The 19917-nt window shown below is 54.2% G+C and overlaps 5 protein-coding genes across 5 annotated transcripts; 2 read left to right on the top strand and 3 right to left on the bottom strand.

Moving 5' to 3' along the window:
- The first annotated feature begins 388 nt into the window (after positions 1-388).
- B0H65DRAFT_177584 (heterokaryon incompatibility protein-domain-containing protein) lies at positions 389-2478 on the top strand. Its single transcript, XM_062821468.1, has one exon. The coding sequence runs from the start codon at positions 647-649 to the stop codon at positions 2465-2467; it is 1821 nt and encodes a 606-aa protein (XP_062683602.1). The 5' UTR covers positions 389-646; the 3' UTR covers positions 2468-2478.
- Positions 2479-3537: 1059 nt separating this feature from the next.
- Positions 3538-7120, bottom strand: B0H65DRAFT_548291 (heme peroxidase; the record flags this gene model as incomplete). The annotated part of the gene is made up of 4 exons (XM_062829569.1): positions 3538-3855; positions 3926-6433; positions 6492-6730; positions 6802-7120. The coding sequence occupies 4 exons, from the start codon at positions 7118-7120 to the stop codon at positions 3538-3540; spliced, it is 3384 nt and encodes a 1127-aa protein (XP_062683601.1).
- A 2499-nt stretch (positions 7121-9619) lies between these two features.
- Positions 9620-12109, top strand: B0H65DRAFT_572482 (uncharacterized protein; the record flags this gene model as incomplete). Its single annotated transcript, XM_062830514.1, has 3 exons — positions 9620-10199; positions 10243-12058; positions 12090-12109. Exons 1-3 carry the CDS (start codon positions 9807-9809, stop codon positions 12107-12109), a joined length of 2229 nt encoding a protein of 742 aa, XP_062683600.1. The 5' UTR covers positions 9620-9806.
- A 530-nt stretch (positions 12110-12639) lies between these two features.
- Positions 12640-13772, bottom strand: B0H65DRAFT_177544 (uncharacterized protein). The gene is made up of 2 exons (XM_062821466.1): positions 13396-13772; positions 12640-13321 (listed from the first exon to the last, which is right to left on the bottom strand). Exons 1-2 carry the CDS (start codon positions 13448-13450, stop codon positions 12663-12665), a joined length of 714 nt encoding a protein of 237 aa, XP_062683599.1. The 5' UTR covers positions 13451-13772; the 3' UTR covers positions 12640-12662.
- A 323-nt stretch (positions 13773-14095) lies between these two features.
- B0H65DRAFT_422396 (uncharacterized protein) lies at positions 14096-19236 on the bottom strand (the record flags this gene model as incomplete). Its single annotated transcript, XM_062824401.1, has 2 exons — positions 14096-17174; positions 17252-19236. The coding sequence occupies 2 exons, from the start codon at positions 19234-19236 to the stop codon at positions 14096-14098; spliced, it is 5064 nt and encodes a 1687-aa protein (XP_062683598.1).
- Between the last annotated feature and the right edge of the window lie 681 nt (positions 19237-19917).

Here is a 19917-nt window from a genome sequence, read left to right as displayed (position 1 = left end):
ATGGCGTCGTGCCCCCAGGTTGTCGGTTTTCCGCGTACTTAAGCTGGGTCTTCGCCACTTTCTCGTCTTCTCAAAACTTACACCAATCAACCGTCAATCCAGCAAGTCAAGCATCATTCCCATCAACATGAACCGTTCCCTTTTCTACAGGTCTTCCCTTTTCATTCGCCGTGCATTATCGTCAGACCTCCAGCATGGACCTCTCAGCTCACGACGAATACAAATGCAGCATTGGGCTGGACCTGACGATTGGCCCGTCGTTGGTATGCCCACCACGAGACGGTGGCAGCCTGACTACCTGGATGGAGAAACGTGCATTTCGTGGCTTGGGATGACTGGCGTCGGTCGTTCCGCTCAAGTAATCTGGTCCCCGCTCTGATTTCAGCTGATAAGACTGCGCCTTCTTCTGATCATATCAACCCACAGGCGGCTCTGAACTTGACTTCATCCTTCTTCGCCACCTCACTTCACATTCATCACGAAAGTGCATTATAAACCAGACGCCCAGACGTGAACCGTCCGTCTCTGGAACGGCTACGACACCAGAATCACCACTCCAGTCCCCTCGGTGACGGCAACCACGGCACCTATCTACCATACTGCTTCAATCCGGAGCCGTCCCAACCTCTCAGTCATTCCTGGCATCATGGGGGGCAAGATAACTCGCGCTCGGCACGTTTGTGATGGCGAAGGACGCCTGTCGACCGCTTGTTGGCGATTCGTGGCCAAGATACCCTTCCTCCCCGTGAAAAACAAAGAAAAGAAAGAAGGTTCAGTGGATCTCTGTCAGCGCTGCAAAGAGCTTGATCTCGACGGCATCTTCAATGGTCCATGTCCCTCCACAGACAGCGAGATGGTTTTGTTTCTCGGCACACTCGATAAGGAATCTCCATGCGCATTATGTCGATTCTTCTACTCCATGCGACGGCCAAGCCTCACTGGTGAAACGACGGACTTATATCACCTACGGAAGTACAGCCTTGGCCATCTGTTAGACTCGTCAGAATTCCCGGGTGCCACGTGGGCTGTTGATTACGGTTGGGGATCCGATAATTGGGTGGCTGGTCGAGATTACCATTTGCTATCAAGAACGATGGTTGACAGCTCTAGGCCATTGTTTCTCCCACAATCTCCGTCGTCGGACTACTTTGCACAGATGAAGGCTGGGCCATACCCGCAACCGACATTGAAAGGTTTACCCGTCAACGAAACATCTGTCAACTATCCTTTACTGCGTGGCTGGATCAAGGAGTGTGGGAATCACCGAAATTGCTCTTACACTATCGGGTCTCACCACCTCCACGGACCACCAATACGTGCGATTGATTGCACAACTCGATTTATCGTGAATCTACGGCCTGGTGATAGATACATAGCACTTAGCTATGTTTGGGGTAACAAGCCGTTGCTTGAGAACAAAGGCAGTAGGTTTCTGCCAGCCAATGCCCCAAAGGTTATTGAGGATGCAATGGTTGTTATCAAAGAGCTTGGCCAGCAGTATCTTTGGGTCGACCAATTCTGCATCGATCAGCATGACGAGCAGGACAAGCATGCTCAAATCAGGAACATGGATCATATCTACGAAAGGTCTCATGCAACTATTGTAGCATTTTCCGGACATGATTCATCTTGTGGACTCCCCGGCGTTAGCAGCGTGCGGAGAAATACTCAACCTCGGTTCACATCTTCTATTTTGACATTACTAAGCTTCACGCCTAGCCTAACCCAACAATCTTTCGAAGCTTCGATTTGGATGAAAAGGGGGTGGACCTTTCAAGAAGCCCTCCTCTCACGGAGATTGCTTATCTTCACTCAAGAACAGGTATACTTCCACTGTTCGCTTGGGTGGTGGGTTGAAAGCAGCACTCCAAGACCTCGCATGATTTGCGGATTCAATAGGTCTGGCTTCATTGACGTCCCTTACCCGACCAGGCAAGCGATGCAATCCATTTCACCTTTGATCAGGTTGCCTTCTCGAAGATCCGGGCACCAAGTTCAAGTAAAGTCGGGACGTCTCCTTGAGCTTATCCAAAGATTTACGCAACGACAATTGAGCTTTCAACTCGACGCGCTGGATGCTGTCCGGGGCCTGCTTTCACGAGTCGATGCTCTTACCTATTGGGGGATCCCCGTCCACGAGCTCCCTCAAAGCTATAGAGCTATCTTTAACTTCCACGCTTCGGAGGTGAATGCTCTCTTTCTTCAATGTCTCTTTTGGATGCCCCTTCGTGCAGCTACGGGCACAGAATACATTGGCCGTCGTGAAGGATTTCCAACTTGGTCATGGCTCGGTTGGAGGACACCAGTCACTTTTCTAAAGTTCGACCGTGATAACTGCTACAGCGAAATTAAATCGGGTGTCAAAGTTGAACGCACCAGCGGTAAACTTGTCTCGCTGCCTAAACTTGATGAACTATCAGACGACGAGGTGTACCGCTCAAGAGTCCTTCCCGAAAAAACAACTTAGCTGTGGATGGAGGGGCTTTTTTTTTACGCTGGGCTTCCAACCTGGCAGCAGCGGTCATTGTGGTGAATTTCGCTTCTGCTTTGACCATCCACTGGGTTGCTCAGATCACCCATGCGAGTACAACACCCCAGTAAACTTTCGGTTGGATGTGAAGGGCTCTGAAGAGATATCAAAGAGAATGCTGAAGAGAAAGTGGGGTTGTCTCTTGATCTTCTCATATTACACGAGCATGCATCACTTCCTCGTCCTTGATGAAGAGGATGACGCCGCGTACTGTGTTGGTACACTTGGTCTCTGGGATAGGTCCGGGGACCTGCTTGAGAAGCTGAAGACACAAGTGCCGCATGCACAGAGAAAGATTAGACTGGGATAGGAAGTTTCATTGAACTTATACTTGTAAACATTTCAGTCCACTTCGAGCCGTTTACACAATCATCACTTCCGCCATGATACCTCTACCATACAGGGGGACTCAGCAGTGGCAAGAGAAAATCTAAACGACCTACCATTCCCCATCCTCAGCCAGCGCAATTCCAGTACTTCCAGCCATCGACCTTATTTCAGCAGGCAGATGTAGGTACGTAGAACTGCCGTCGCAGATACGGCGACTCAAAAAAGGCCCGTTGGTGACGATGGGTACCGGGCTCGGCACGGCACGGCACGGCACGGCACGGGACGGCACGGCACGGCACGGGACGGCACGGCACGGGACGGGTGGGGTAATACCAGCCGGGGAATCCCCGAACGGCCCGGAATGGCGGGGTATGGCGGGGTTCAAACGTACGTCAGCACTGCCCCGATGCCAAATATTTCTTCTTCACCTTCGACACAACATCAATCTGGCATCAAAATCGTGAATTGAACATCACCAACGTCACAACAACAGGGGAAAATGCCAAGTCAACTGATCAAAAACATGTAAAATTCCAAGCAAACGGACTCCGAAAAGCCAACCCAGTTACATGCCCTGCCGACAACTATCATCCAAAAAGGAAATGGTATCAAACTCCCCGTCGTCATCTCATCCATCATTTCATCTCCCGCATCCATTGTCCATTACTACCTCCCATCTACTCATCCCAAGTAACCTTCATCGTCACCGGGAACGGCGTCACAGCGCCCCAGTCCTCCCTGAGGTAGAAAGTCTGGCTAAGCTCCTCGTTCAACTCCCTCGTAATCTTCTTCAGCTGGCCCTGCGGCCCGGGAGCCCGACGGACGTTGCTCCGCTTGAACAAGCTGCGGAACATCTCCGTCAACGCGATCTGGCTGACCTCGTGGCCAAGGTACGAGTGCGTGCCGAAGAAGAAGATCTTGTAGGCGTCCAGCGGGCGGGACGGGTTGATGTCCTCGGGGCTGGGAAAGGTGGTTGGTGATTGGGCAGCGGATTTCTGTTTGTTCTTGTTAGTACCCTGCTCGATGGACAATTCAGTGGAAGGGGAAGGGAGAGAAGAAACTTACAACACTAACAAAAACCCTATCACCAGGTTGCACCCTCACCTCGCCACCATCCTCCTCCTTGATCGCATCCACGGCACTCGCCTGCCTGAACGCTCCCAGCGTGTTACCCGACAACCGAATCCCCTCCAGAACATACCCAAGCAACTGCGCATCCGCCTCCGCACTGGCCGGCTGCCTCGCCAGCTCCTGGATAGCAGCCAAATGCGGCTGACCCGCCTCGCCGAGATAAAAGTCCACAGCGCTCGCGAACCCCTCCGCGATGCTCGGCACGCTCGACGCAACAATGGGCAAGACCTGGCCGAAGGCGACATCAGACGCGCTCAGTCCGGCCTTGGACAACCGCTTGACGAGGTCGCTGCCGTAGGCAGTCAGCGGGTTATCGTTGCCGCTACCACCCAGCAGAGAGCCAAAGAAGGAAGTCTGGCTCTTGACGCCGGCCTCCAACGCGCCGCCGAGCTGCGTGGCCACCGTGCGGGCCGCGTCGCGCAGCTGGTACGTCTTGACGGGGTCGTGGTCGTAGAAGATGGCGGCGAAGATGACGGCTAGCACGGCGTACAGCTCGTGAGGGGTGTACAAGCCCTTGGCGTTGTTCTTGCCCTGGAGGGAAATGTCGAATACCGTGGCGGCGAACAGCGTGGGCACAATGTTGCCGACGTCGCGGACTAGGTCGACGAGCAGGTGGCCGCCGACGTTGTAGCTCTCGCCGGCCAGGAGGGCGTCGGTTGTTTGTTGGAAAAAGGCCTTGACTTGGCTCGCCCACTCGGCGCTGTACAGCTGCTCGTGGATGTCGCGGCGCTGGCTGTCGTGGGCGTCGGGGTTGTTGTTTAGGGGATGGCCGAGGATGGACTCGAGACCGGCGTGCCAGGACGACTTGTACGCGCCCTCCTTCTCGTTGTCGAGCACGTGCTTGGCGCCCGCGTACGTGGTCACCTGGTGCGGCTTGGCCTGGCGGCCGGGCCGGCTCCAGTCGAAGAGGTGGTCGCGCTTGAGGTCCTTGAGGATCTTCTCGTTCTCGGCGGGGGTGACCATGGGGTAGTGGGCATACACGGAGTTCTCCTTGAAGTGGTTGGGCAGGGCGCGCAAAAAGAGCTTGTAGAAGACGCACCCGTGGTTGACGTTCAGGTCGTACTGCACCTCGTTGTAGCCCCAGTTCGTCAGGTTGCGCGGGTTGTAGTCGACGGTGTGGTGGCGGTCGCCGCGGACGAGGCAGACGGCGTCCGACAGCACCACGCGCGAGATGGTGTAGGTCGGCGCGATGCCCACGCCGGGAACCATGGGCGACTTGTGCTCTTCGGCGACGATGCCGGGGTAGAGCTCGACGAAGTCGGGGTGGTCGTACAGCCGGCGGAGAGCCTCGGACACGCCGGGGTCCGAGTTGATGTCCTCGAAGGTCTCGTAGGGCTTGAGGCCGAAGTGCTTGCGGAACTCGTTCAGGCCGGCAAGGTTCCACTTGCGGCCTTGGATGATGCCGAGGATCTCGACGGCCCTCATGGAAGGGGGGACGTTTTTAGCGCCGAACGAACCGGCCGGATCTTCGATGGCCTCGGCAATGCACTCGGCGAGCTCATCATCGTCGATCTTGCCGTTGGCGTCTCGGGTGAAGTTGCCCTTGCGCTTGGGAATGGGCCGGTCTGCCGGGTCCGCAGGAATCCTACCCTCGAACTTGGAGAAGCCCATGATCAGCTCGTGGAAGTTAACGTCGCTGCCGGGCTTGCCGAAGAGCTCATAGTAGAACTCCTCGATCCAGGCCTCGTCCTTGGCAGAAATGCACGAGTGCCAGCGGTAGCAAAGGTTGAACTCGGCGGACACCACGTTACCGGTACCGCGCTCCGCACCCTCCTTGGTGCCAACGTCAATGCCGGTGTCGGCACGGGGATCCAGTGTCCAAGTAGTGTCGACACGGTTGAGGTTGACAATGTTGCGGACGTAGTCGAGCAGGGTGATGTTGATGTACAGGCCGGACGTGATCAGCCTGGCGGTCTGGAACAGGTCATTGTCGTACTTCTTCCACGCCGCCTCCGCCTTCTCGCCCTCGAGCTTGGGCGACGGCTTGTTGAACCGGCCGTCCTCGTTGATGGCAATCAGGTTGTCGCAGGTGTAGTTGTGGAAACGGTTGAAGAAGATGAGCAGGACGCTGACGCCGGGAGGCATGCCCAGCAAACGCTTGTCGGCGTAGCAATCGACCTTGAGCTTACCGTCCTTGAAGGTACGGATGGTGTCTTGCATCTCCTGGTTGCTGCCATAGAGGGGAGAAAGGTCGAGGTAGGAAGACGTCTTGGACTTGCTCATGTCGCGGTAGTCGGTCCAGAACAGATCGTGGATGATGATGCTAGCCCAGTACCAGAGGATGCTGGACACGTTGTTGGGGTGCGACTTGTACTCGGTGCGCTTCATGACCGAATCGAAGATGAGTTCAGGGTCGGGAAGAGCGCCCTGCCTAATGACGTTCGGCCTCACGGACCGCGCGTAGGTGTTGCCGGCAGCACCGAGCTGGGGAAACATGATGTTCTGCAATCCGGTGTTAGCAATCTGTCAGTTCTTACCACACAGGCGGTTGAGGACATACGTTGCAAGAACCATCGGCCTTCCTGTACTGGTACTCCTCACCAACGTATATCGAAGGGGGATGCTCGAGTGTGTACCACAGCTCACCCAAGAAGGCGTTGGTCAACTCCACTCGTAGCTTGGAGTTGCTGGGGAGGTTAGAGACCATCTGGATGACCTTCTCCATGATCATGGTCTTGTCATCTGTGATCTTCTCGCCCTTAATCTTGGCCACGACCATGTGCTTCAGGGTCTTGAAGTCTGAAAAAGGTTTCCATTGCGTTAGCATTCCTGATCCTTGGTCATGGTCTGCTGGCGAAGGCACAACTTACCTGCCCATCGAAGGGTCATCAAGTCACTGCTGAGCTTGCCCCACTTCTTGTTCTCGCTGAAGGTGCCCGCGCCTTGCTGGGTAGGCAGAGGCTGGACAGCGGACTGGATGGTCTGCCTGTGTCTCTCGAACGCATTCTCTACTCCTTGTCTGCTGGCGCCGGTAAAGGGGAGCTTCATTGAGGTAGGCCTGGGCTTGGCCATGCTAGCCGTCCTCTCAGCGTTGGGGTCAGGGCCGATGACGGTCTGGCTCTTGGCCGCCTTGCCATTGACGCCATTGCTGGCCGAGTGGCCATTTGTGCCGTTCTGGTAGCTGGACATTGTGGCTGGTGGTTGGAATTCAGGGTATAATGGAAAGCTACACAGAAAGAAGAATAGAGGTACAGGTAGGTATGCACCCGCCTTTCAGAGTGCACTGGGGACGGGAGAGGGGAAGAGAGGGAGCAATGAACCCGAGAAGAGGTCGGGAGAGAAGAGGGAAGAGGCGAGGATGATGATAACTGCAATGGAAAGCAGTGCAGTTCGCAGAGAAGAACGACGAACGCCAGCTGTTTCTGATGTCACACAGGTTCACGGCATATCTCTCTTTGTATCCCGAAGCTTTCCTGAGCAGTGAGCTCCCTCCCCTGCTTGCTCCAATGATGTCTCGCCATGATGGTTACTGGTGAATGGTCACGGAAAATCTCTGAAGGGGGGTTGGCTGCTCGGCTTGTCAACAAGTGCCACTATCTGCACGCGTTGTGGGGGGGTTTGTCTCATTGTCTCATTGCGGAGGTTCGTCCACCACGGCAGACTGTCCCTCCGTCCAATGTCCATGTCCATGATGTGTTGTGCTTGTTGAAGTTTGGCGACAAAGCTTAACAATCAAAGAGAGAGAATCCACTCGGGCCATTTCCACTCCACTGCGGCTGGAAGTGATCGGTCTGGTGTGCATGAGGGAACGACTCGCGACGGAAACCCGCCAGATACCGATTGGATGAAGATCATTGAAGGGATTGACGGGAAGTGCGGGAAGTGAACCTTCCAATTGGTAATCAAGTTGCTTGTCTTCGATTGCTTCTCTTCCATTGGACTTTTCTCTTGTCCATCCCACCACCTTGTGCACTCTGTCGGATGCCAGCATGCGGCTGGTACACTCTCGAGGTACAAGGCCACAATGAGGTGTTACCAGACGATTATTTCTTCCCGTAAGGAAAGTCAGCGTAACTTCGGGAGCCAGATAACTAGCAGAGGAACGGGATTGAGGTTCAACCAAAAGTTATCTCAGGTCCCTCAGATGCTAGGACCAGGGTTGGACGGTGAGGGGGTTCCATGTTCGATGGTCTAAAGTTTTCGACTTTTCGAGTCGTAATGAGGTCGGTCAGTGTCTCAGAGGAAAGGAAAAGAAGTCTTGGGATTGGACGGCTCGGGCAATGGTGCATCTAGCTTCCAGCTGTGCTACATGGTGCAGCAGATCCAAATAATGTCGATCAGTGGGGTTCTGGGGCCGAGCTATCGCAGCGAGCATCTGTGGGTGAAAGGGGAGAGGAGGAGGACAGCCAAAGAGGTTCGCGAGGTACGTAAACAAGGAGTCAGGGGGGTGAATCCCGGGATTTGTTTGGCGGCTCTGGGGGACCGCCCCCAGGAGCCCTCTTCTTGACCTTCAGTACCCTTTCCGCCTTTGGACCCTGGGAAATCGCTGGGGATCGTCAGTGCAGTCTCTGATCTCGGGCTACGACCTGACTACCGAGTGGCTACCGAGTTAGCGGCACGATGCTAGTACCCAGTTGGTTAAAGTCCTCATCCGGGAACTGGAGAACCAAGATTCAGCGTCCCCATTACGCTAACTCATCTGGTGATAGTGTGTGACATAGGGGGCGGGCCGGCGATCTTGCTAACCACCACCCATGGGCAAGGACAACTTTTTCTGATCCAGCGGCCTCTGAAACATGCCCAATCAACAAACCCCCTTTTGAAGCCAGGATACCCGCCCCAGCCGCCTATCTTGAACCTCAATGGTCCCTCTGTGCCGGGCGGTATGCCGAACGGAACTCGTCCGTCCCAATTCGGATCCCTTGCATGTCTGGATACCAGCTGAAGATAGCCAGGGCCGACGGGATTGGGGGGATTGGGTGATTTGGGTCGCCGTGATGCCCAAATTTTTTCACACTACCCTCCTTCACCTCCATAACTTTTTGTCACCGCTCTCCGCAACAATTGACGTCGTCGTACACACCCAATCAGTCCAATAGGGCCAGCATTCCGGGGGGCCCGAGAGCCGGAGCGCCCTCGGGGACTCTGTTCGTCACCGTGTCTCGGAGGGTTCGGAGGGTTCGCGGTCGAGCCTATGATCGTGGACAAGAAATGGAGATATCTGCAGGCGACCTGCGAGAGAGAGATATAATCCATGATCGCAATCCACGCCAAATCCACCCCATTGTCCCCATTGCCAATGATCGCCTTTTTGGATTGTCGGTCAGGATGTCATCGTACTCCATGGGCAACAACAGTGGCTGGTCCTGGGAAGGCGGGGGACGCAAAATTTGATCGTCCTCGATTATTCCCGGGACATGGCCAAGATTGTCCGAGTCTCATGGCTCCCCAGAACCCCCCAGGGCGACATCCATGGACCTTCCAACACGAGACAATGGCGGGAAGAGAAAAAAGTCGCATAATGCAACCGGAACTCACCGTGTTCGACCTTCTTCCCTTCCACTTGTAAGACGTACCCCTATAATGCCGTCCAAGACAAGAATTTTTCTCAAGTCGGATCTGGATTAGGTATGTGGCTGCTGTGGGAGGTAGTAGAACCAAAAGTACCCGGGTTCCGCATCCAATAAGGCGGAAATGTTCCCCGTTCCCATCAACACACACATACACCTCACGCTGTGAAACCTATCCCCCCCTCCCCTCTTTCCGGGTCCCGACAAACCTGAACACTTTGTCGAGTTCGAAGACTTCAGTTGTGTGTGTGCTCAGTCGTGCTTCTGTCACACAAGAAGATCCTAGGACTCAGGTGTAGGAAATCATGGATAAGTCCCACCTCTTCCCTGGCGAATATGAGCCACATCACCATGGTGGTCATGCTCATGGCCAAGGGCCCAATGAAACGGACCGGGCTTCGCCGTTCGACAACCACGAAGACTATTTTTCGACACATTTGCCATCGAGACCTGTGACACCGATAGGAATGGACAACAAAGATCCCAGGACCGGCCGGCATCACCGGCCGCGCAAGATTGTCTTGTGCTTTGATGGAACTGGCAACAAGTTCCAGGGCGATGACTCGGACAGCAACATCCTCAAGATTTACAGGATGCTAGACAGGACGGCTGATGACCAATGTAAGTTCCGTAACTGGATCGAGACCGAGAAAACGAATGTGACTGCTAACAATCACCTCCAGACCACTACTACCAACGTGAGTTTTCATAATAACCCACCAGTAAAACACAACACGATAGCTAACACCTCCCAAAGCTGGCATCGGCACCTACGTCGTCTCCACCAGCCTCACCCGCACCAGCACCGTCGCCCGCCTGCGCTCATGGTACCAAAAATCCAAAGACTCGGCCATCGGCACCTCCTTCGACCAGCACGTCGTGGGCGGCTACCGCTTCCTGATGCGCTTCTACCGCACCAACGACGAGATCTACATCTTCGGCTTCTCGCGCGGCGCCTACGTCGCCCGCTTCCTGGCCGAGATGCTCGACTACATCGGCCTGCTCTCGCACGGCAACGAGGAGATGGTGCGGTTCGCCTGGAAGGCCTTCTCGAACTGGCAAGCCCGTAGATCCGACGACTCGCCCGAGGGCGTGCAGAAGAAGAAGAAGATGTACGAGTTTCTCAAGGGGTTTCGTGAGACGTTCTCGAGACCCGTGAGGAGGATCAGGTTCTTGGGTCTGTTTGATACCGTCAATAGCGTGCCGCAGTTTGAGTCGGCGTGGATGGAGAGAAGCAAGTTTCCGTATACGGCGCGCACGTCGGCCAAGGTGGTCAGGCATGCGGTTAGTATTGATGAGAGGAGAGCGAAGTTTAGGCAGGACTTGATCTACCAGAGCGCGCACAGGAAGTATAAGGATCGCCATATGGCGAGGGAGAAGTTGCATGAGTTTCAGGAGAAGTACCGCGGCCGGAGCCACCCACACGCTCCTGCTGCTGAAGGTGCTGGAAAGAACCGTGGCAGGAGACCCAAGCTTGCGGTGCCTGAGCAGGAGCCAGCTCCTTACCGGACGCGCTCTCACTCGGTTCGTTCTCATCGGACGAATCGATCTGGAGTATCGGGTAGGGACGGCCCCATTCATGACGGTCACTCTGAGGTCTCCATCGGTCCTCACCCCGAGACTGATGATGACGGTGAAGATTTCGAAGAGTCGGAGGACGAGCACGAGCAAGACATTGACGAGGTCTGGTTCTCAGGCGGCCACGCCGATATTGGCGGCGGATGGAGTGTCGAAGAAGGCCAAAAGCCTGCATCACATATCCCTCTGTGCTGGATGGTCCGCGAAGCGATGCGAGCCGGCCTGCACTTCGACCCCGACAAGATCCAAGCCATGGGATGCGTCGACCTAATGGATGAGATGGGCATCGAACACGGCCCCGACACCAATGGCACTCAAAACGACCACATGAAGTCCGAACACCTCGGAGGCTCAGCAGCAACCAACGGCAACGGAATCGCCAAATCCTCATCAGGGGCAGGCTGCACATGCTCCCACGGCACTACCAACGGCAATCAGCAAGTCGACCCCAACACCATCCCCAACATCACCGTCCGCAGCCCCAGCACCCCCCGAATCTTCCAGCAATCCTCCTGGAAATTCGACTCCTTCTCCTCCAAGGACAAGGCCGACAAGGGCGGTGACAAGCCAACAAGCCCCACCAAAGACAAGGAACCAGCCCCCGACACCAATGCCAACGGCCCCGCCAGTCCGACGAAAGACAAAGAAGCAGTCGAAGACGGTCTAAAGTCTCCCACCACCAGCAACGGTGGTAGCTCCAACTCCAGCTCTTCTTCGTCAGACTCCTCATCCTCCTGCCCCCTGCACAACCCCTGGTCCTTCAAAGACATGATCCACGCCTGCCACACCGCGCGCATCCACGATTCCTTGTCTTTCGACTGCGGCCTCAGTTTTGGGTCAGTCCTAGCCTGGAAGATGATGGAGTACCTTCCCTTCCGGCGTCTCGATTTGAGTGAAGACGGCAGCTGGAAACCGATCCGCTGGCCGCTTCCCTGCGGCGAGGTGCGCGATATCCCTGAGAATGCGAGGGTGCATGGGAGTGTGATTAAACGGATGCAGATGTGCGATAGTTACAGGCCGGGAAATCTGATTATTGGTGGTGGAGGGAGGGGGGTGAGGGTGGCGGGGAAGGAACATGGGATTGGGGAGTGGGTTTGTGTCAAGGAGGAGGGGGATCCGGTTGGGGAGGTGTGGATGAAGAAGAGCGCGCTGGAGAAGGCGGCGAGGGAGGCGGCTGGGTTGGGGAGTGGAAGTGATAAAGAGAAGGAGGGAAAGAAGGATGACGGAAAGAAGAAGGAAAAGAAGGAAAAGAAGTAAGGTGGTCGTGCGCTTGGTAGCACCAGGGTTTTGTTCGCTTTTTGAGTTCAGGATACCAGTTTATTTGCTTGGATAGTTGATACCAATTTGACTTAATTTGACTATATGTACCTATGAGGATATGTTTTCTGTCAAAAAAGCTTGGATTTGTATCCTTTCCCATGTCCAAATGCCAAAGTTGAGGCCAACATTGAACCAGAGCATGTTCTTCACAGATCGTGTTTGCCGTCTCCCGATCTCGCCCTCAGCGTGCGTGACCCCGTGCTACTTCTCCAGCTAATCTCTCCCCTCTGCCCTCCTCCAACTCCTTATCAGTTGACCTAGACTCAGTCACTCAACCCCTCGGCCGCAAATCTAATCCACTCATCCATAGAGGCATTCGTCATTCCCGCAAGCCGTCTCATGAAAGCTTTCATCAGGTCCATCTCCGCCTGAACCGCGTTGAGATCCTCCTGCAGTTTCTTCAAGGAGGCGGCATGCTTGTTGCACTCCTCCATCAATGCAAGCCGTCTCATCAAAGCTTTCATCAGGTCCATCTCCGCCTGAACCGCTTTGAGATTCTCCTGCAGTTTCTTCAAGGCGGCGGCATGCTTGTTGAACTCCTCCGTCAATGCTAAGGCTTCTTTGGAGAACGCGTGGGCGAGCGAACCCAAAGCGTAGTTGTTGTTGCTTGCAATTGCGACAAGGTCATCTAAAGAGCGGCTAGAGCCCGTATTTGCAGCCAGCTCGGAACCGGGAGCTTCCTCGATGTCAACGGAGACTGGATCCGGTGAATGCTCAGCCTGCAGGTGGTCCTCAGGGCTCGAAGAAGGCGACGGAGTCGACATGACGGACTCGATAGGTCCAGGCGTAACATCGCGGCCAAGGGCAAAGCCGGAAGCATTGGAAGGGAATCCTCCGCATGGAACACTAAAGGCTCTGGCGCGGCTCATGTTCTCAAGCATATTCTCAAGCGTAGAACCGGCACTCTTTCTCTCGGAGCGACCTGTGTCGGTACATCCACGTCAGACACGCTTCAAGATAACAACTCGGAACAGTGAGATTCATGATCAGACTTACCTGACAAGCGATAGCCGGTGTGAAGACGAGCCTTGGAGACCTTCCACTGCTGCATATTGAGTAAGTGTTGAGCGGTTGGGGTTCGTTGAGGTAATTCTGAGGCAGGAATAAGGCTGGGGGTGAAGCTGATCGCGACACTTGCGGTGATGCAGATGATGATATTGATGTGATATCGATGGAGTAGTGGGCTCGACGGCGTTACTTTTCTGGCGATGAAGCCCCCCGTACCTGTTGCAGCGTGTGTGAGGTTATCCAGATGGCGAGTTTGCAGCGAGAGTTGAGGAGAATAGCTTCCTCGGATGCGAGGTAAATGCTATGGAATGAGCTCGCGCGTCACCCCTAGAAGAGTCGGGAAGGGTGGAATCTCTAGTGGTATAGATGGTGAGAGGTAGGCAATAGAGACTGCCCCCTGGGAGTGAGCGTTGCCAGTGATGCGGTAGAGGATGGGAATCGAGGGCGAGTTGGAGGTGGAGGTTGGGTTGTACCAGCCAGGTAGGATTGAGGAAGGAGTAAGAGAATGGAATCTGAGCACAAGGCGGAGGGAATTGAACGGAGAGAAAATATTGAATGGCAAATGGAAGAGATTAAAATGAAGCCATTCTTGTTTACCTCATCCCAACTTTGGTTTGTGGCCAGTTTTGGGATGAAAATGATCTGGAGTATGCAATACCTTGGCATTCTGGACATGTTCTGGAGACATTCACCCCGACCTCGACACGAAAACAACCGGCGCCTCACCAATCCCCTCAACCACTTCCTTCAACATCAACTTCTCAACCGGCGTCTTCCTAAACCTCAACACTTCCTGCACGCATCTCCTAAGATCCACGTCCTCCTCCGAAGACTCGTCGCACAACCCCCGCGCAGTGACAAACATCTCGAAAATCCGTCCCAGTCGTTTTGTCACCTCCTTGGAAGCTTCATCAACTAGAGCGTCAGAAGGAGCGGCGCAGCCGTCGTAAAGAAAAAGGCACTGGCGATATAGCAAAACCATCAAAGCGACTCTGGCGTACAAGATCGTAGCGATGAAAGCCAAACGCGGCAACTTGGCTTTGGAACAATCATCGAGCAGGACGGCGCCGGTTCGCAGGAAGGAGGCCACGGAGCGCTGCAGTTGGAGATCAGCGCCCGAACAGAACTGGTTTTGGTCCTCGCCCATCTTGACCGACAGTCTGAACTTGTCGCGGATTATTGCCTCCTGGACTTTGTGCTCGATCAGTCTCGCGCCTAGCAGCTTGAGTTCAGCGGGTAAAGCACTTGGTTTCTGGGCATCTGCCTGTGCCTGTGGTTGAGAGCTCCGATCGAGACTGAGTCCGTTCATGGCTGCCGTCAAGGAGTCATGAGCCATCATACGCTCTTGCGTCTGCTGGCAAAGAGCTAGCAGCTTGTGGCAACTCTCGTAGCGGTCTTGAGAAGGCGGTCCTTCGGACACTTCGCCATGGTCATCGGCTGCCAGCTTCTTCCCAAGAAAATGCTGCTTAGCGGTATCGACATCAGCAGCGTCGGCCGACTGTGTCAGCTGGCCATCGACAAACGCTAGCATGCGCTCAATGTCCCCCAAGCCCCAAGTAGATGGCTGGCAAATCTCGCACGTCTTGTGTTCCACGGTGACGCATTTCTCTTGGTCGTAACTGCGGCACAGCCAGCATGTGCCCTGACACTTGTGGTTACAGGGTAGCAACGCATTGCACCTTGCCTCACAGAGAAATTTGCTCGAGGACACGTCCGTGGAGCAGTCGACATTTACCGTATGGCCACAAGCTGGTGCCTGTTTGTCCACCTTGACGCGGCAGAGGACAGATTCCAGGTCCAAGAGCTGATAGCATAGGAGCTTGTCCTTGATATGGCCACACGGGAGTTTTGTGTCGTTGACGATCACCATACACTTTCCACACTCTTTTCCACAGGGTTTTGGGCAAACATGCTTACATGTTTTCCGAACTCTGGGACAAGGCTTCGGGCAGATGACGGCCTTGTGTAGCATCTCCGAATGACACTTGTTCGGGCAGGGATGGCCGCAGACTGGAAGCCGGTCGACGCAGTCAAGTGTACAACCTCCCTCGGGACTGACACTGGCAAAATCATCCGGTGATGTACAGTGTATCGGCGTGTTGGGATGCCGTGGGCAACAAAGAGGAATCGAAGGACCCGCCGCCTTCCTGGCTGAGATTTGCCGGTAGACATCCTTCCACATGTCCACAGCCGGAAACGTTGCCGCGTTCCCGATGAGATACATGCCGTGCTGAACTCGACTGAGAAGAACATTGATCCGGTTCTTCAGCTTCAGAAAGCCTACTTTGCTCTTCTTGTTGCTGCGGACAAGGGAGATGATGATGATCTTCGCCTGCTCGCCTTGAAAACCGTCAACCGTAGCAAGCCGTATGCCATCTGTCATCTGCATCTTGCCCGACGGTAACAGCGTTTGGGTTTGGATCTCGGAATCTCCGACCTTGTTCTTCTTGTCAAATCCTTGGGCAGCTAAGCGTTCTTCGTCTCTTTCGCTCAAGACAACCTCAAAATGCTCGTCAAGTGCTGCCTGAAGCTTGAGCAGCTGGCCTGCGTATGGCGTGAGAATGGCAATATCTTTACCTTCGTAGACTCCCTGCCGGACAAGATGACGGACAAGGGCGGTAGCCATCGCAACTTCCATGGAGTTAATATAAGACATGCCTTGAGCTGCATTCAGGCCAATGTCTTCGTAGTAACCATGATCCCACCAAAACAGTCTGTCCCGTAGGCCAACCACCATTGGACGGTTCTTGACGCGAGAGCCATCTTTAAGGTCTTTGTAAACGTTATTTCGGATGAGCGCAGAAATCTCAGGTGGCATGCGTTGCTGCTCGTTCAGCTGGATGACGGCGAGAGGCTTCATCCCAGGCTCACCGGTGACACGTCTCTCGAAAAGGCTGCGGTCAAGCTGGTAGTGCTTTCCAACCTTGGTCTCCATGCTGAACTGCAGAGAGTTCTGCACCAATGGGCGTAATTGCTGGTGATCGCCAATCTGGATGAGATGTTCGACTCCAGGTATGAACGCTGCCATCATGCGGGGCTCCATCACCTCAGCTGCCTCCTCGCAAATAATGACCTTAGGCTTCATTTTGCGAAGCATTTCGTTGTCATGAGCCAGCCTCGAGGTTGTCATCAAGACAATATCTGCCCTTCCGAGAATCCGACAGTTGATGTCAGCGTTGAGTCTCGCGAGATCCTGACGAAGGCTCCGAGCTTTGTCCAGATGCTTCATTAGAAGTTTGGTTTGCTCCTGGGCAAGCTGACCGAGCCAGTAATGGAGCAATGTCCACCGCTCATGGACTGCAAGCGAAAGGATGTTGGTCTCAGCTTTTACGATCAAGCGTGAGTGATTAGGAGCATTCGTCTTCGAGCCCTTGGCTGAATGTGCCGGCCTCTGCCCGAGCCAATTCATGATAGGGTCGCCAACGAGTGTAAACCCTTCGGCATCATCCGGTTTGAGTTGGCTGTAGATCCTGGGATATTTGCTCGAAAGGAAATTCTTCAAAAGCGGCCAGCCTGGTCGTCCTGCCATTGCTTGATGGATCGGACCAAGGCAGCTCCTGGCACGGGAAAGCGCCGTGTTAATTTGTGCAAGCACCCTGCCCTTTGCTTTCTTTTCCCCTTTGGTTGTCCTTTTCATTTTCACCAAATAGAAATTGTGTTTCTCCAACAGCTTCGACTTGCTGCGGCTTCCGACACGTATAACGTTGTTGATGCCGGCTTCAACGATATGCTCGCCGAATTGGTCCAAGGCATGGTTGGTCTCACAACTATTGAGGAATCTGAAGTTAGCAAGTGGCAACAGGTGAGGAGCCCGACATGAACCTGTATCTGACAAAAGACTTACACGATGAAAATGGGTGAAAGCTGGCAAGTCGTTTTGTGTTCCACCAAGACCTTGACAATTTGAAGACCGACATACGTCTTCCCTGTACCGGGCGGCCCCTGAATCTGGACAAATTCTTGGCTAAGCGCGGCGACTAGGGCTTGGGCTTGACTTGCATTGAGCCCGGTAGCACTCTGCAGTGCGGTCAAGTCCTTGCCCTTCGGGGATTTGTTCGGATCCAGTTTCAAGCCTATGGGTTGCTGCTCCTTGCTGATACAGTCAAGCCTGTACAGAAATCCCTGCTTCCGAGCATAGGCGGGTGGGGGAACTGTAAGATGCTGCTTAGCAGTCTTTGATGTCGGAATAATCCACTGTTGAAACGCCAAATCAGTATCCTTGGACATCCGTTGGATGTTCGTTAGCGTGGGTTCATAGGCCTGCGGAATGAGCCCACAGAGCTCAAAGAGATGTCCATGTGCTTGTGCAACATGTAGCTCGTTGAGTAGAGTCATGTCCTCCTCGGTCTCTCGGGCCAGCTTGACATGCACCGTAGGTCGCATTCCGGACATCCTTTCCTTGAACTTTGTCGATAGGTGCCTCTCCTTGTATTCATCCTCTCCGACAAGGTACAGCAGTCGTCTTCTCCCGCGATGGGACACCACCATGACAAGCAGTTTGCCCGGTTCAAGGCGTGAGGATTCCACCCACCATTTAGCCTGGTCTGTCCGTGACAGTTTCCGAAGGTGCGGGAGCTGCAGAAACGATATGGCACACGTTATACCGTTGTCCAGGCTAACGTCAACCTTCTGAATAATAGCCGCGGCATAAAAATGGGCTAGACCGTTATTTCCGAGTTCACAAGGATTTGGGTTGGTGCGGTTCTCGGCCGGACTGTAGGCCAGCTGCTCGCGAAGGAAATCTTTCACAGTCGAGAAGGTGTTGTGACGATAGAGCCGAAAAAGTGTGTCGATATAACGTTTTCTGACATCCTTGAGGAAACTCTCTTGTGTGAAGTCTGTTGTAGGCAGATACTCCAGCTGCTGGCTCATGATCTCTCCATACGTTGGTAAGATCTCAATATCAGCAATTGCTCGGCAATCGTTGTCGTGGCGGCCACCCGGCTTTGCTCCAGGGCTCGGGATAACTAGCTGTGGTTGTTTTGTGCGAAGAGGGGTCTGTTTGGCCTCGGTTGGGGTTTGTTGTGAATGGTTTGTATTTATGTCCCCAACGGGCGCCGGGGTACCGCGAGTGGTCGTCCCACCAATCTTGGGCGGTAATTCTGAGCCATGAGCGGCCCCAGCAGCCAGCAATGTATGCAGAACATCGCGAAGTGCATGTGAACGGTCGTCGTATTTGAGCGGTGGGTACCGGTCGAGCAGCTTCTTGAGCGCTTTGGCTGTCAAATAAACCAAACTGTGAATTTGTCCGACCTGCACACGGTCAAAGAGGCCGGTAAGTGTTGTCAACCACTCAATTCCTTCCACGCCGTCCTCTTCGCCAATGAGGGTATAGAGAATTGCAAGGTGGTTGCTGGGCGCGGTTGGATGGGCAACTAGTGAAGGGTGCGTAATGACTTTCAACAGGGCTTCGTAGAGTGCGAGTCTGTACCCCCAGTCGTCATGTTCCAGCGATGTAGATATCGTCCGGCCAAGAATGAATGGACCTCCTGTCTTGTCATCAACCAAGTCGGCGAGCATGCAGGCATGGAGCTCGCTACTATCCGTCTCGAGAAGTTTGTATCCTTCTGCCCAAATATGCTGAAGGCTGTTGGCGCCTGATTCTCGTAGCTTGCGACACTCGAGGGATTTCTTCCAGCGATTATACGCTGCTCTTTGTCGGTGATCGGGTGGCTGAGCGGCTTGCGTTTCGACAGGTCTCGTCTGATGAACGTGACTCTTGGGTTGTTGCGCTTGTGCCCGGTCATGTAAGGATTCCTGAGCTTCTATGACGGGAGTTTGTTGTTGCAATTGGGTCTTTGGGCGGCTCTTCTGTTTTGCTTTCGACATGGCTTGACTGGTAGGCTCGAGGTCGGCCAGGAATACTCAGACGTAAGATGAGAACTCCAAGGAAGCTGGACAACAGGAGTCAAGGGGCGACCTCAGCGAAGGGAAGAATTGAACAGAAAAAGAGGGGGAGATGGGCGTAGGAAAAGTAGACCGCATCGAGATGGGTATGAAGGGACGTTCGGAGTTCTGAAAGGTAAAGGACCAGCTACTTCACAGGCCATCCTCCACCACGGGTAGTCGGGTGCCAAGCAAAGTAGCAGTTTTCCGTTTGCTGTTCGCTGAGATTTTTCTCCATGAGGCGTTGTAGGCCTCAGTGCGTCGTCCACGTCGTGCAATGCCGCTCATGCTGCTGACGACAGACAGCGGCGTTAAAGAACTGCCATTCGTCGCCTGGTTCTTTATCCATCTTCGTATCTGGGTTGTTACGACTGCAAGAGGCCTGGAACTTGATGTCGTTGCTCGCCTGCTCGCCCAAGGACCGTAGGTAACTCGAGCACCAAATGATTGATAAAGGCCATTTGAAAAGCAAATGGAAGACGGTCTTTTGTACGCAGTGCTCGTGTGAGATTCCTCGACTCTGTTGACAATTTGTCAGGGCGTGTCAACTTTGGCCTCGCTGAAGACTTTGCCCGCGTTATTTTGTGCTGCGAATCGGGAAACATGTTGGAGGAAGTCACTGGC

The sequence above is a fragment of the Neurospora tetraspora genome, assembly GCF_033439725.1.
Source record: "Neurospora tetraspora strain CBS 560.94 chromosome Unknown B0H65scaffold_3, whole genome shotgun sequence".
Taxonomy (NCBI): domain Eukaryota; kingdom Fungi; phylum Ascomycota; class Sordariomycetes; order Sordariales; family Sordariaceae; genus Neurospora; species Neurospora tetraspora.
Note: the sequence above shows the minus strand (reverse complement) of the source record. Positions and strands in the feature narration are given on the sequence as shown.

Coding starts and splice junctions, on each gene's coding strand:
- B0H65DRAFT_177584 (XM_062821468.1), top strand. CDS start 647: ATGGGGGGCAAGATAACTCGCGCTCGGCACGTTTGTGATGGCGAAGGA.
- B0H65DRAFT_177544 (XM_062821466.1), bottom strand. CDS start 13,450: ATGCAGCAGTGGAAGGTCTCCAAGGCTCGTCTTCACACCGGCTATCGC. Junction 13,322..13,395: donor CACCGGCTATCGCTTGTCAG/GTAAGTCTGATC, acceptor GTACCGACACAG/GTCGCTCCGAGAGAAAGAGT.